The 15,988-nt window shown below is 37.6% G+C and overlaps 2 protein-coding genes across 2 annotated transcripts; both read right to left on the reverse strand.

The window, feature by feature from the left end:
* Positions 1-1,017: 1,017 nt before the first annotated feature.
* On the reverse strand, positions 1,018-5,226 carry LOC103947427 (conserved oligomeric Golgi complex subunit 5-like). The gene is made up of 3 exons (XM_009358335.3): positions 4,033-5,226; positions 2,900-3,373; positions 1,018-2,274 (listed from the first exon to the last, which is right to left on the reverse strand). The coding sequence occupies exons 1-3, from the start codon at positions 5,101-5,103 to the stop codon at positions 1,339-1,341; spliced, it is 2,481 nt and encodes an 826-aa protein (XP_009356610.2). The 5' UTR covers positions 5,104-5,226; the 3' UTR covers positions 1,018-1,338.
* Positions 5,227-6,209: 983 nt separating this feature from the next.
* On the reverse strand, positions 6,210-6,833 carry LOC103947429. The gene has a single exon (XM_009358336.3). The coding sequence runs from the start codon at positions 6,740-6,742 to the stop codon at positions 6,500-6,502; it is 243 nt and encodes an 80-aa protein (XP_009356611.1). The 5' UTR covers positions 6,743-6,833; the 3' UTR covers positions 6,210-6,499.
* Between the last annotated feature and the right edge of the window lie 9,155 nt (positions 6,834-15,988).

Genomic DNA, 15,988 nt, shown 5'->3' on the forward strand with positions numbered 1-15,988 from the left:
TCTCAAATTTGAAGGGTATATTGAAGGTGTAAGTGAAAGATTTTTTTTTATTTAAAGAAAATTAGAAGAGGATTAGATATTAAGAAAATACATCCCATCTAATCCTACCATCTTAAAGCACGTAAGTGAGACGAAAAAAACTATGGTCAGGAAAAGCTGAAAATCAGTAAGTTGCAACAGATAATCAGGCAATGAAACACTCTTATACCGGAACGATTACATGCATTAAAACTAGTTTAATTCACCACCAAAGTTTGTGGAGAAATATATTGAAGAAACAAAAACTTCCTGGGCTTTTTAGTCATAAAGATTCATGAGATTTGCTTAACTTCTCACTTTGGTCCTTGAGATTTGAAATCGATAGAATTGGTCCATGAGTTTGTCCACAATTAATCATTTTAGTCATCCCGTAAAAATCTCCATAAAAAGGATAAAATGACAAAAATACCCTCAATTTTTGTCAAATCATTTTGGCTTATTGTTTATTATATTGAGGATAATTTTGTCATTTCGATCCTCATTTGACACAATTTTTCACCGAATGATCAAAATGATTAATTGTGAATAATCTCATGAACCATTTCTATTGATTTCAAATCTAAAGGATCAAAGTGAGGAGTTAGGCAAATCTCAGAGACCAGTTTGGCTAAAAAGCCAAACTTCTTGTGTTTTCACATCGAGAATTCTTTGCAAATGAAGAGATGTCAAAGGGGTTTCTTACTTCCCAAACAAATCTTCCTACATCTATATATAAACGCTGATTTATCAAGAATATACAAGAAATGTACTCCGAATTGTTAATTCATCGCCATCAGATTCATCCATAATAAGTAATAAGATGATAAGAAAGGGATTGAGTGGGAATCATCGACATCTGAGATTCATTTTGAAGCCGATCTTCCTCAATAGGAACTGAACGCTGGCACGGGGAAAGCTTTGCGACTTCGAATAAAAACGGAAAGCGCTTATTCGTGAAAAGAAAATAATGGAGTTCTTTGGACTCTGCACAAGAGCCGATATGCCAACAGCTGATTCACGATTGATATGGAAATGTAACAGTAATTTACACTGTGTAGCTATTTAATTACATGAAACAGAGAACAATATCACCACAAATACAGGGGTCAGAAGGAGAAAGAATGGATACAAAACCAAATTATAACGAATTTTCGATGAACTCGAGTACTGCTCTTGTCCTCCAGAGTTGATGAGCTACGAACCCTTCAGATTAACCAATCAAAAATGCTGAGTATAAACCTAAATGCTAAGGAGAATAGCAAACCGATCAGCTGAAACGGCAAGAGAAGTAAAAGGTTACTACAAGAGATCCACCGGACATCAAGACTTTTGGGTCGCACGAGGATTTTCCGTCAAAGATGACCCTAGCTGAAGCATTAGAGGATAGACAGGGCTGAACTCTTTGTCACCTCGGGCCCTTACATGCGTGGCATAGTCATCCAGTGTTGCTTTGATACCCTTCCATACCTGATCCTCTCCTTGAGAATCTAGCCACATTGAGTATTGCAGAGGTGTTAGTTTGTTCCTTTGCAGGGGTGATTGCAATTCATCAGGACCTCGGGAGTAAAGATGGTGAAGTACGACGCTTGGTGGTAGATCTTGAAGAAGAGGAGATCCTCCGAGTTGGGAAGTCTCCAAGAAGATAAGAGGTCGAAATGCTCGAAGGGCTCTGTATGGCCCACCAAGTTGCTCTACTGGGAACAAGTTTTGGCCTACAGCTAATTCTAGCTCAGCCATGTCCCTGGCCATCCTTAGTTTCCCTGATTCTGAAAGGGGTCTGACAAGAGAAGCATGTCTGATAAAGAATATTAAAACCCGTGCAGCCATGCTCCTAACAAGCCTAGTGCATATGGTCTCTGTTCCAACCGTGGCAGATTTTGGAGGCAAAAGCCTAGACAGGAACTCACTACGGAAGTGAAGAATGCACTTTTGCAACTCCTCCATGTAAGGTGAAGCATTGTTGTCCATAGCAGCATCCATGCCTAGCACACCAAATCTCTGTTCATGAATTTGCAAGATGCAAGATTCAAGACGCTCAAGCATAGCTTGGAACAAGGACGTCACTGAGTCACTAGCAACCCCGTATATTGCACCTAACGAGGGAGACAGCACATCTGAAGCAATAGTGGGCAGTCCTGTAACCATAGATGATATGCGTGTGTGAATTTCTTGGAGATACTGACATAACATGAAGTTCTTGAGCTGTGCAGGAGTTGCAGGACCATTGACTTGACGTGCTTCAGGACCAGTTGATATCTGCCATTGTGGACATAATAATAGAATGAGAAATTTTGAACAAGGACATACTAATAGAATGAGAAAATTTTGAACACGGACAAAAAATCACTTTTCAAAATCAAAGGGTCAGCATACATTTCTATTATATACGTACGCCCTTCAAATGAGTTCCTATAGATCAATCATAGTTATCGGGCATAACCTTTCAAGAGAACTGGCTATCCTTTAACTTACCAATCTTAATTAGAACGTTGACAATTTTTTGAAAAATAAATCCACAAGAGAGTAAAATTGATTTATATTTCCTCCATAATGATACATGAACTTGACTTTCCATTAGTCGCATTCAATTGCCCTTCTCTAATTAAGATTAAGCCATAAGATTCACAACATATATGTATAACAACAACAAAGAAAAACAAGACAATTGAGCAAGTGAAACAGCTTGGGCAATGAAATAAATAGACATTGAACTTAACTAATAATTTCAGATTATGCAGATACTACAAATGAATGCATTAATTCTATGATTTGTATTTAATGGAAACCATATAATTGAGCTCATTACATCTAGCCTTAGCACCTAAGAAGACTAGGATCATGTGTCTACCTTGGGAATATTATGCAAGAACTAAAAGATTACCCGGTACTCAGCTCGTTCACCAAGTAGGAGAAGAACCTTGCCAATTTCACGCAATACAAGAAGAGTCAAGCGCCCATCCAACTGAACAGATTCAATTTCTTCTTGAATCCGTGATATAATTATTGAGATATGTTCTTTAGAGGGAACACTTCCACGGCTGGACACTGGAAATACAGTATTCACAAGGTCTGACAAGCGACCCAAGCAGAGTCCCAAAAATGATTTTTGGAATATTTCAACAGCTGCAACCAGTTGTTCCTTTCCCTCTGACGTAATAGCCGGTAAAACCCCTTTGACATCTGTGTCGCGTGCAATTCTTTCAAGAAGATTATCTATCATAGAGAAAAGCTTCGGATACCCCATAGTGAAAACCTCTTTAACAAAACTTGATGCAGTGAAAGCGGACTTCATTTGGTTGGCAAATGCCTTCACAAGGGCCTCCCACACTCTGTCTGTTATCATAGGCTCAGCTTCCTAAGCAAGTAACACATAATGTGAGCAAAAGTTATTGCTTTTCGACAGGATGAACAGTAACAATCATTGCCAATATTGTTAGCAATCAAGCAGCAAAGTTATCAGAATTAAATACTAATAGGAAACCTTAATTCAAGTCAGGATAGAACTGCAAGTCAACCATTGCAGAGACAAAAAAAAAATTATGCCGATTTTGTAGGTTACTCATTGGTAATCATACACCGAAAATTAACAATATACTTGTAAACTAAAATACAGAGTAATCGAAACAAACTGTAGCAGTTCATGGGTACATTGTGCACATTGATCGCTAACCTAAGTATAACATAACATTGCTACAGATGATCAGAAAAATGGAAAAAAACCCAACTTCGAGACTAGAAGGCGGTTAATGACTGTTCAGACTTCAGTAAGGCCACTATAAGATGATAAATCTTCTAGGAACTGCGAATTAAGGGATTAAGTATGACCCAATTCCAGTTTCCAATCCAGTAAAATTGTTTTCATTTATCTGTCAACTAATACAGAAATGAGGCTAGTATCATATCTGAGCTAGTACAAGAATACAAAAGCACAAGTAAATTCATACTTTCTATCATTCATACACAATCAAATAGTCAAGCAATTGAAAAGCAAACCCAATTGGACAATCCTCTCACCTGAATAACCTCATCAAGCAGCAATACATGAGTAAACGGGTCACGCTTCTTCGACAACACCCTCTGCAAGTGCCACACCACAACCATTATCGAATGCAGCTGATCCATACAACTCCCCATCCTCTGCCAAATCGCCTCCCTCGCCTTCCCACCACTTCCGATCTGCGGAGTGCCCCCGCCTCCTCTGATCCCACCCGGCCCAAACCCACCTCCTCCCGACCCAGAAATCGCCTTCATATCCAATGCTGCACTCACACTCTTCATCCCCATTCCCTTATACTTGTTAATCAGCTGATCCATCGCCCGTCTCAGCTCTCCCAAATTGTAAAACACCTGCAGACCGGTCCCAACCTCGGCCTGGTTCAAACCCTCCATCCCTCTCTCCAAAACCTTCATCGCCTCCGTACGCAACTTGTCTCCCGTCTCCTTGACCCACTCGAGCTCGGAATCGACCACATCAATGCCGGCGAGGTCGTACTCGTTGTAAAGAGCTAAGATCTCACAATGGAGCTGAGCAGCCTTGGCGAGATCGAGGCGGTCGGGGTCATCGGAGGCGAGGGACCGGAGCTTACTGGAGAGGCGTAGGGCTCTGATGGAGTGGTGGAGAAGATCGGAGGAGGCGTGGAGATTTTGGAGCTGGATGGTGAGGGTGCGGATGGAGGCGAGGGGGTCGGAGAGCTCAGACCGGGTGTGGCGGAGGGAGGACTGCAGGGCAGCAACGGAGGATCGAACGGTGGAAAGGGCGTGATCGGCGTGGTGGAGGGAGGAGAGCTGGGCGAGGAGGTCGGAGTGGCGGGAGAGGACCTCGGAGCGGAGCTGAGACTCGAGGAGGCGGATGGCGAGCTGGAGCTTTTCGGCCGTAGAGGCGGGGGAGCCGGAGGAGAGGGCGGCGGAGGAGAAGGTGGTGGAGGAGAAGGAGGGAGAGAGGAAGACAGAGAAGATTGGGTCTGAGGCGAATGTGTCTAAAGGGGATGTGGTGGCGATGGCGGAGGTGGGGGTTGAGGATTTGAAGGTGGAGAGGCGTTGGAGTGGGGAAGCGGAGGAGGAGGCGGGAGATGAAGAAGAAGCCATTTCGGACCCGAGTCTAGACTGTTACTCTAGTCCCCGCCCTGAGCCCCCCTTGCTTTTGATGCGACTGTTTTTGTCAACGAGAAATGGCAACGAGACTTTCCGTGGCCTTATGAATTTTTGTACAATTTTACAAAGAGTATTATTTTGAAATAGTCTCTTTGCCATTTTTCTTTATCAATACAAGGCTTTTAATCTAAAAAAAAAGTTTAGCACATGCACAAACAAATTTTGTTGCATCCTGTTTTACCAGACGAAAAGATTTGTCATACAAAGTGTTACCTAATAAAACCCTATCGTCGTCTCAACCTCAATGCGATGACTATGTTATAACCTTAAACTTGACATGACGATAGACTTTCGTCCCTTGAACTTTGACACGACGAACACCTTTTATCTTAACTCCACGTGTCGTAAAAAGCCTTATATGAAATTCAGCTTTGCTCAACGAACTAATTTTCCCCGCGAAAACACATTTCTGTAGCAGTGAGTATTGTTATAGTGATTCTAGACTACAGTAGACTTCACTGAGTGTTAGTAGAGAATAATATGACATAATTTTCTCAAAATACATATAAATTGAGGGTTCAAACCCAGATTAGCAAATATATTAACAATAGCATTATCTAGACATACAGAACCGACATCATCCTTAATAAAATGAACCCTATCACTATGAATGCAATCAGATTTGTGTTTCTAAATAGTATTGTTGGGTCTGGTGCATATTATAAGCACTACATCACTCACAAATTATAACATGTAAAATAATAACATTATGTACAATATCATCCTCGTGTTACAAAAATCTATCTATTTCATGAATAGTAGGTTTCATGTAAATTTTTTAAACTAAAACAGAACTCTCGACATCAAAGTGACATGTTTTTCTCTTTGTTAGTAGACCCGATAAACAAACAACCCTGACCTTACCCTGCCCCCACCCGCCCGCACCACCACCACCACCTCCTCCTCCTCCTCCGGATCATCATGATATTAACCTAGCTACTCTAAATTCAACCTTTTTCGAATAATGGGATAACCAACTAGACCGAAAAAATATACAAAGAGCGTTAGATTGGAAAAACAAAACGTATACATTGTTCATATTAAACCATAACAGAGTTTATTTTCAAAATTAAAAAAGCAACTGTTACACAAATGAATTCTCAAGGAACCAGAAACCCTAGCCAGTTACATGCTTTTATGCCCAATTTTTGGCCAAAAAAAAAAAAGCAACAAAAAAACATCAAATTAATACCCCCATTATATCCCAAAAGGTGTAAAAAAAAATATAAAAAAATAAAAAGTGAAAGAAAGGAGTAAGGAGATACAAATTAAGAAATTAATTAACTAATCAGAATAATGAATTATGGAATATAATCAATAGTATAGTAGGTCAGATGTGGCAACCGCAGCAAAGGTAGAAGAAGCAGAGCGTCGAGACCAGAACGACGGCCTCCACGACGGATAGTATCTTGAAGACGACGTCGTCGAGGATGGTGATCTGAAAGTTCACGCGCTTCCATTTGAACACAGAGAATTTCCTTGGCCATAACTCTTTGCTGATCACCTTCTTTAACGACCACGCTGCCTTCTCCTTCTTTGTTGTTGCCGGTGAGCTCTTTTGATCATTTTCCATCTCTGAAACGTTGTCGTAGGGTATGGAGTTGATGATTGCCTGAGAGGAAGAAGTGTGAGGTGGTGGGTATATATAGAGAGAAAGTGGAGAAAGGGTAGTGCTTTAATTGGTTTCTTCATAAACAAAAGAAGGTGGTGCTGGGCCTGCTGGCCGAAGTAATTTCAGGTTTGTGACGAGGCTATTTCTGGAATTTGGTACAAATATTCTAAGGTTTTTGTTTTTTTCAATTTTCAACAAGACAGTTTCAATAAGAATTCAATCATTAACCGTCATATATATGGTCTACAAAATATAGTTCTAGTGGATGGTTTCTTTAACATTACCCGTCACACATAATAACAACATAAAATTTGATTAATCCAATGTTTATTGAGGAGTAAGTTAATTAATTACTTTTTTAATTTCTTATATTAGCAAGAACACAAGTTCAAGAATGTTGGCAACTTTTCATTTGAACTTTTACGTTCTCGTTTGCCGAGTTAATCCATTCACCATGTAAGAAATGTGTTACCTTATTATTTTATTACATTAAACTAGTATATTAAATAAAAATAATAATCAAATTAATCAAATGCGTTTAATAAGCAATTAAAAAAAGATTGAAAATGCTGTCAATTTTGGCAGCAAATGTGAAGTTTGCCAATCTATGTCATAATACATCAAATTTAACTTTTCGATTGAAAAACATTGTTACGGTCTCTTTTTACTAATAATGCTGATCTGGATATTGTAACATCTCTTTTGGAGATGTTTTTAAATTATGCTTGGTTTGCACTTCATGTGATTGGCATCTTCTTAACGAAGTCCACACATTCTCGATGCCTTTTCTTTCTGTAACGGCTCATAAAAAAAGTTTAAAGTTAGACAAAATCGACATATGTGTTGGTTTCATCTAACAACGGTTTGGTAGGGTGTGGTCCATTTCTATAGTTGTTTGTCCAGTTGGTCAAGGTTATCCAACGGCTACTTTCTTTCTTTTTTTTTACTAGGGTATAAGCGCACACTTTGTGGGCGAACAATTTCTTTTTTTTTTTTTGTTTTTTTATTAAGGAGTGTGATTAGTTTTTAAAATTTAAAAAAAAAGTACGAAACAATGATTGTGAGATATCTTAATAAAGGCATATTTTTCTTAATATTACATAATTACCATTTTACTCTTTTTATGTAAATATTGTGTATAAAAAATAAGAGTAAAATAAGAAAAATGGGGATATGATTGTCATTTTGTCAAAAGGTACAAAATTACTATTTTACCCTCCTCATGTCAACATTGTGTATTTAAAAATGAGGGGCAAAAAGTTAACAAACCCTCTTCTCTTAATAATATAGAATATAGATAGATTAGAACTTAGAATTGTTCTTCGACCAACTGTTCAAAGAATATTTACCTAGATCCTATTGAGTGTTCAAATGCCAGGGTCCACTTCACTATACATCCAAAGCTTGTTGACTTTTGTATAACTGAATAGTCTGAAAAATCAACGATTAGATTTAATATATAAGAGTTTAATATATATTTGCAACAGTTAGATCTTGTATAAAACTCGTAGCACTAAGTCATATGTATCATTGTAGTTTAGACTCTTAATTTTGTTTTGTTCTTGCCTACCTTTTTCATTTTAGCTCATATCATTTTAGTTTAAGAGGAATGGAAAAACACGTGAAATAGTATACGATCAAGTGATTTGTGTTTTCAGTACATGTAAAACCTTCTCCTTTACTAAGCTAAAACGCTAAGCAAACTTGGAGAGCTTTTGCCACAATTGATAAGTTTTCCAATTTTCGTGTAAAGTTTTCTTATCAATGCAACATAATATGTTAGATTGTGTCGATTGTGTTTTTTCACACCTTGTGCGGCAACGACTCTTGCAACAAACCGGAATATAATATTACGAGAGCTTTTTTTTTTTTTACTCCCTAAAGTAAGCAAACCTGACAAGAATAAAGGAATTACTAGAACATGAGGGCGGTGTTTGTACAAGATCGCTACACTCCAAGCTTTCTTGCGTTTGAAACAACCAATTGACAACTTCTCCTTTAAACTTAATTTATAACTTTTCTTCGTCTTCTTCTTCGTATAATATTGGAACTTGATTATTTAGATTCTTAGCATAAAGATGAAATCAGAGACACACATGAATGATGCATCCGAGATCTCATTTTACAGATACTATAAATATATATTAGATATTCTTGTACCAAATAGGTTATAGACCCTTCTTTCTCGGATTTGAATTCTCTCCGAACCTTACTGTCCAGATTCTAGGAATCAAGTAATCCGTGCCACACATTTGTACAGAAAAGAAATTGGAGTCGTTGGTTTATATGAGGTGGATCAACGAAATGAATTAATGAGAACTGTCAGATTCATTTTATGTGGCCCAAATTGTTTAATCTTTAGACTTCAGACATTAAGGTCCAGAACGGATCCAAAATCTTCTTTTTCTAGTGTTAGGGGTTGTCCATGATGAGATGAGCACTTTGTGTGGAGGGTCGGTCAATATCCAGATAGACTACAGGAATAATATCTTGGAGGAGACAGCCTCATAATTTGGTAGCGACTTCAACCCTTCTTTTTCTATAAGGGATATCAAGGCTGCAGAGGAATCCTAGTTAGCTGTCTCCAACTGTTCTAAATGAGAGATACTCTTGTGCAACTGGTGATGTTATATAGCAAATATTAATTGGATAATTAGGGAAATATTTGAGAACGTATTAAACATTTAATAAGTTAAGTAACCCAGTAAGGCTATGCATTAGTTTCAAGAGATAATCTCTCGTTCGGTATGAAAAAACAAGTATCTAATTTCCATCCAAAAAGTAAACATTGTTATTCTCAATTCGTATAAAGTTTCAGATTTCAGAACCTCCTCAATTACTTGTAATTTGTTATACTTGGGGAAGTGAAACTGCGCGTTAAGAGAAAGCTTGAAACACTTCAACGAAAATACTTAAAAGGATTAAGATCTGAGGTGATAGGTGCTTAGGGATGTAAACAAGATTGGTTGAATCACTATATCTAAATCGTTTGTATTCTTGTTTGTTTATTTGCTTGGTGGTAACCAACATTCAAGGTGTGTGATGGATCATCGAGCCTTTAAGAGCAACTCCGCTTCTAAAAAAATATGCCAGCATCCAGCCCATTTAATCCACTCAGTGAATAGTGATAGACTTCAATGAACAGTAATAGGTCAAATGCATCTCCACCCCTACAAAATACGCTGGCACCCAGCCTATTTAAAATATTATTAATTTTTTTTATAAAATAATAAATAAAAAATTTGTTTTAATTTCGGATAGGATTTTTAACCAATCTCATTATGTCATGTGTCATTATCATAATAAAATTACATAAACTCATCAAATAAGCTTAAAAAAACATACTAAATAAAATTACATAAACTCATCAAATAAACTTAAAAAAACATACTAAATTAACTAAGAACTTTATTGTTCCACCACAAGATCCTTTTAATTATCTTGACCTTGTTGCAATCCTCATTGGTGCTCAATCAAGTCACTTTGACGGGTACATTGCCAGTATGGCTCTTGCAATGAAGTGTAACGCTCAGCTATCAAGTAAGAACTCAAGATTTGAAAACGATGAAGATGGATGTAGGGATGTAGGGTTTATATGGACAAAAAAAGAAAGGATGAGGTTCTTGGTATTTTTTTTCACACAAAAAGTATATGAAAGCTTTGGTAGAAAGTGTTGAAAATATTGAAATATGGTGTAAGGTGGAAGATGAGTGTGATGACCCATCCCAAATTAAAATATATTTTATCCTTGAACGCGTGGAAATGACGATTTTACCCTCGTGAGCGTTGTGATGTGAATGTTGTATATGGTTTAAATTATTGCCCCGTTGATAAAAAATTATTGATATTTGACTGGTGTCGACGTGAGTTAGTGGCCAAGTTGGATTCATAGTGGAAATATTAGTAAGGAAGAGAGGAAATTGGGTTGGACCCAAAATGCATGAGCTTAGCCATGCAGCCCATTTAGGACTTAGGACAATTTAAAATGCCCAATTACATTGGACACACATACATACACGTGCAACCTTCTTCCCTTCTCTCTCTTTTTCTCGAAAATTCTTTCCGTCCGTACAACCGAGCCTTCAACCTTCAAACACCATCAAAACACCACATATTGAACTTCTAAGGACCACCTTTGGATTCCTTGCAACCCTGTGAGCCCAATCATACCAGTTGTTCAAAGAAAAGACTCCGGGAACTCAAGAACTCACGAGCTCTGGCGGGGTACCCTGTTACTCCAACGTGATCGTGGATCTTTCACAGTATTTTAAAGCTCAAAAAGGGTCCTAAACATTTCTACTAGGATCCTAGGCTAGTTTTGGAGTGGTTAGAACGTCGAAACGCTTAGGTCTGTCAAGTTTCAAGTTTGGCCAGTTGTGTCGAGCTATTTTCCGACTGTTTTCAGTTGGTGTTAGGACTTCAAAGTGGTAAGATCATGTTCTACTCGTCCAGGGCTTCAATTTGATATAATTTTTATGAAATTTGGTTGAAAAATGGTGAAGATATTAAAGTTTAAAGTTTTTCCAAAAACCGATGAGTGCAACGATAGCCGACGCCGAAATATGGCGAACCATCGGAGAAGACAAGGAATATTCTGTCAACTTTGACGGAATATATTAACGGCGTAAGGTAACACCGTTAGTTTTAGATGGTATATGCTGATATTTAACGGAATATTCCCTAACATCGTTAAGGAATTCGTCCGTGTGCCAGGCACGTGCCCACGCGTGGCCTGCGCGTGGGACGTCGGTAAATTATTCTAAAAATATGGGGATGCTCGGGGTGTTGAGTAGGCCACGATAGTATATTCAAACACCTCAATTGAGCAACGTATGAGAAGTTATTTCATAGTGATGGTTATGTGCTTAAAAATAACATTAAATAGTTGTTTCATATATAGGTGAGACGTTTCCAGAGGACGAGCGCAACCAGGCGAGACTTGGGGGTTACAACCTAGCTACATACTAGTGAGTGGGTTTTTGAGTTATATATATATATATATATATATATATATATATTTAAAACGTAAAAACCATTTAAACAGTTTCTGGGAAACATAACTCAAAAGCCCAGAAACTGTTTAAATGGTTTTTCCGTTTTAAATGCCATGTCGTATGCATTGCATATTAGAATATGCTTTATTACAGATGTGCATATTACTGCTCGACGCTGTGAACGCTCAGGTAAGCTTCAAGTGAGTATATAGCGATGGTTGTGATGGTAGTGTGTATGATTATGATGAGTTGCTTTCAATGATTTATATCATACACCCCGGTGTTAGTGCTCCGCCAAAGGGTAGGGCCTAGCCTTCACGTGATCGTTCACCTCTCGCACCATACGCTTACCTTGGATCCAAGGCAGATGCCAGCCTGTCGTACATACCATATTAGGTGGTTTCGACTCGTAGGTGACTTGTGATGCTTCGCACAACTTCACGTGATCGTAACACTTGAGCGTACTTATTTACACCTAGCTTGTCGTACAGACCACATAAGTGGTTCCAACTCGTGTGCAGGATTTGATTTGATTGTTAAGTTATTAATTCAGCAGTACAGGTCACGTTAGGTGACTCGGTTGATATGTCACTTTATATTAGTGCAATTCACCTGACTTACTTATTCATGGTTAAGATGATTGTCATGGTATACACATGGTTTGGTTATTCTCGAGTATAGTTTTCATGTATGTTTACAATATTATTTTCTGGGAAACTTATACAGGTTTTACAGTGAGGGGTTATTACATTTGAAAAGATAAATGGTTTTGAAAGTTTGTTTTTGCCCACTCACACTTTCTGTTTTACGCCCCTTTCAAATCTAACAACCTATAAGTTGACATATGGCCAATGGTCAAAATTCTGACCATTGTGCCTTTTTTTTTTTTAATTTTTGGGGGAAAAGTGTGGACCGTTGATTTGTAATCGGACGGTCCAGATCAAAATTCAAATTCAAATTTTTTTTACCGTTGGAAATCCAATGGCCCAGGACCGACACATGGCCTCCCTATTGGTGCGCTGAGTGCGCCTGCGCAAGCGGGCCCGGCTCTGGATACTTGTAGGCGACGCTCACCCAGTTGCGCGTGCTTCCCATGAGCCTGGCGCAAAAAAATTTATCATATATCGTATTTGAGTATCCTAAGTACTGGTATGTGGGATTATTTGTATATGTCTGTGTGTTTTCTTTGAGAAGAGCTTGCTGTTCAAACAAGGGAAGAAATCATGTCCACTGGTTCACTATGAAATATGTTGATGCACAAAATCAGTAACACTTTGGAACAACGTAAAGTGTCAAGTTTGTGATCGCTCAGTTGCTCCGATTACCTAGTAAGGATAATATGTAAGAGATAGAGATAGGGAAACAAACACAAAATGTATGTGGTTCACCCTAAGTTTGGCTACGTCCACGAGGTAGAGGAGTTCTCATTAATTGTGAAGGGTTTACACAATACATATGTTCAAGCATAATCATCATTAGTGGGTTCTAATGATGAGTTTAAGTACAGTAATGACATTTGTCCTTAATTGTAGGATAATGATCTTCTTTTATAGTTGAGGAGAGTCTTTTACTTTCGTCCGCGGTCGATGTGGGACTCTATGAGTTTTATTCTAACGCTGACACGTGTCGTGATGTGATTAGCCTCCTAAGTAGAGAGAAACTCTTGTGCTTTGGCAGGGATGCCTCCGCATGAATCCTTCAGTGGGTCCTTAAAGGTATGAAGTTGACCGGTATTTGGTAGTTTCAGGATTGGTCGAGTATAGTACAAACAAAATCCAATGACCAAATGAATGTGGGAAGAATTTCAAAGTTTGAATCCCCCCGCCCTTCCTTATTCATAAAAAGTATAACTATCAATGATTAATAAGTTTTGATTAGTAGATAAAATTGCCTTCACAAACTTTATACAACATATTGGTGACACCAAACATTTCATAAGAAAATGTTGGAGAAAAAAAATAGTGTGTCAACCATATATACACAAGTATGACAATTTCAAAGATAAGTGGTTACTCAGATGGCGAAGAGAAAGAAATATGTAGGAATCTCTCGATCACATCATCCGTAGGATATTTTTTACAAAAGAATTAGACTTTATGTATTTTGGTTTCACCTTATTCTACGCTGGTCTCACCTAATGCGAGAACTACTCTAATCAGTTAAACCTATTGAAGTTTCTCTTCTTGATAGTGAACAATCAATCGTTGTTGTAGCTAATGCGGACATGTTTTGTAGCATGTTCATTTGTTCACTTCACCACATGAGGAGCAACGGAAAAAGTGGAAGAAGAATACACGGATAAGGAAACCTTTGGTGGGCAATTAGAACCATTAGCTGTCACATACACAATACATGACGACTATACGGACGTGGTCCAACAAGATCATATCTCATAAGCCTTTTTGGCCCAATAGAATTGCTTACATGTCTCACAAATATCCTTTTGGCAGTATATCTCTTTGGAACCAGACGCCGCGTCCGCGACTGGTTAATAATATGTCAACATCCTTGAGATATTTACTAAGATTGACCTGAAATGTGCCATGTTTAGGTGTATTGACATTTTATCAATGAAAAGCTATTCAGTTCGTAGACATTCCATTGGTGAGGACAGAAGTCACTGAACAGCAGCTAGTAGATGTTTTAACACACGCGGTGTTTGTAAAAGTGTTTCATGACTCACTTGACAAGTTGGGTTTAAGAGACATCTAAGCACTAACTTGAGGAAGAATATTGGAGTGAGTCAACGTAACATAGGGATTCAATATTGTTGGCATGAGTCAATATACCATAGGGATTCGATATTGTTGGCGTGAGTCAATATACGATAGGAATTCAATATATGTTGGTCTGAATGAATGTACCTAAAATCGGGATTTAATGTTTCCGATAATTGGGATTAAATATACCAAATATCCTTGTACTTGTATTTATATTTCCTCCTTGAGAGAAGAATATAACACCACAGTTGAAACCCAAAATTTATCCTGCTACGATGTTAAGTAATCCTCTGGTGATTCCTTGCCTCATTTACATGTAGATGCCTCCCAACTGGGTGTTTTTCACGATGTTTACATCGTAAATTTGTAATGTCTTGAGCTGTAAGCATATCCTTTACGGCCATTATTTGCTAGTAAATCTAAGAACAAGAATCCATGCTTTGTAGCCATGGAGGTAATGACTTTTCTGAACTAATGATGCTTCAGTTTCACAGACCTTTTGGTTTTTTTTTTTTTTTTTTTTTTTTTTTGGGTTAAATTAAGAATATATTAATAAAGGCAAAGCTCAAAAAGAATAATAAAAGATAACAACGTGAGGAAAACTCAAAGCACCAATAAGTAAAAGGAAAACGTGAAAACCAAAGCCTAACCCTGCGCAGGGGAAGACAACAAACAACTTTGAGCCTAAGGAGCAACAATATTCCAATTATGGAAGATCCCCGTGTTAATGGTGGAAGACTTAACTATTAAAGTACAATCGACACCGAATTGTATTGGTGATGAATTGAAGAATTGTAGCAAGAGGTTTCTTATAGATGTTGAAGATGCGTTATTCCGCTCATACCAAATGACTAACCTTTTGTTGGGAAACCTAACTAAAGGAATAGTTGAATTCTTGCAGAGGACACTTCAATGGTAAAAGCTCACCCTATGTATCCACTCCAAGGTTCAACCCCTATTCCCAATTGCTAAAAAGAAGATAAAAGAAAAGCATTAACAAACGTCTAATCAACCAAAGTCACCTTTTTCATCCAAGTGTTTCGTTAACAACCAAAATCAAATCAAAATTCTATGTTAGTATTGTGATTAGTAAAAGAATTCATGCAAAGTTGTTCATGCAATGGAAAGATTATATAAAGTTACAGGTAAAAGATTACGTGTTCAAGAAATAAAAATTAGCTATTTAAAATTTTATCATAACCAGTTACTTGGCATGTGAAATTCAACTTACAATCATAGTAATAGCTATGTAATTGAAGTATCGATATCATTATAATATAAACAATATCAAAAGTTTATAAATAAAAAAGTTGAAAGAAAGGGGCATTTTTACTATTTTGCACTTACTTAATTGAAATTTTATTTTCACTCATCAAAAGTTGAAAGAAAGGGGCATTTTTGACATTATAAATGTTTTAACAAATTTATTTGTTTATTTATCAATTTTTTTGAGTCAAACGATAATGTAAGTAAGTTAGATCCTAAATTAAGCA

The sequence above is a fragment of a genome, unplaced genomic scaffold (assembly GCF_019419815.1).
Source record: "Pyrus x bretschneideri cultivar Hongxiangsu unplaced genomic scaffold, Pyrus_bretschneideri_v1 Contig12, whole genome shotgun sequence".
NCBI classification, from domain to species: Eukaryota; Viridiplantae; Streptophyta; class Magnoliopsida; order Rosales; family Rosaceae; genus Pyrus; species Pyrus x bretschneideri.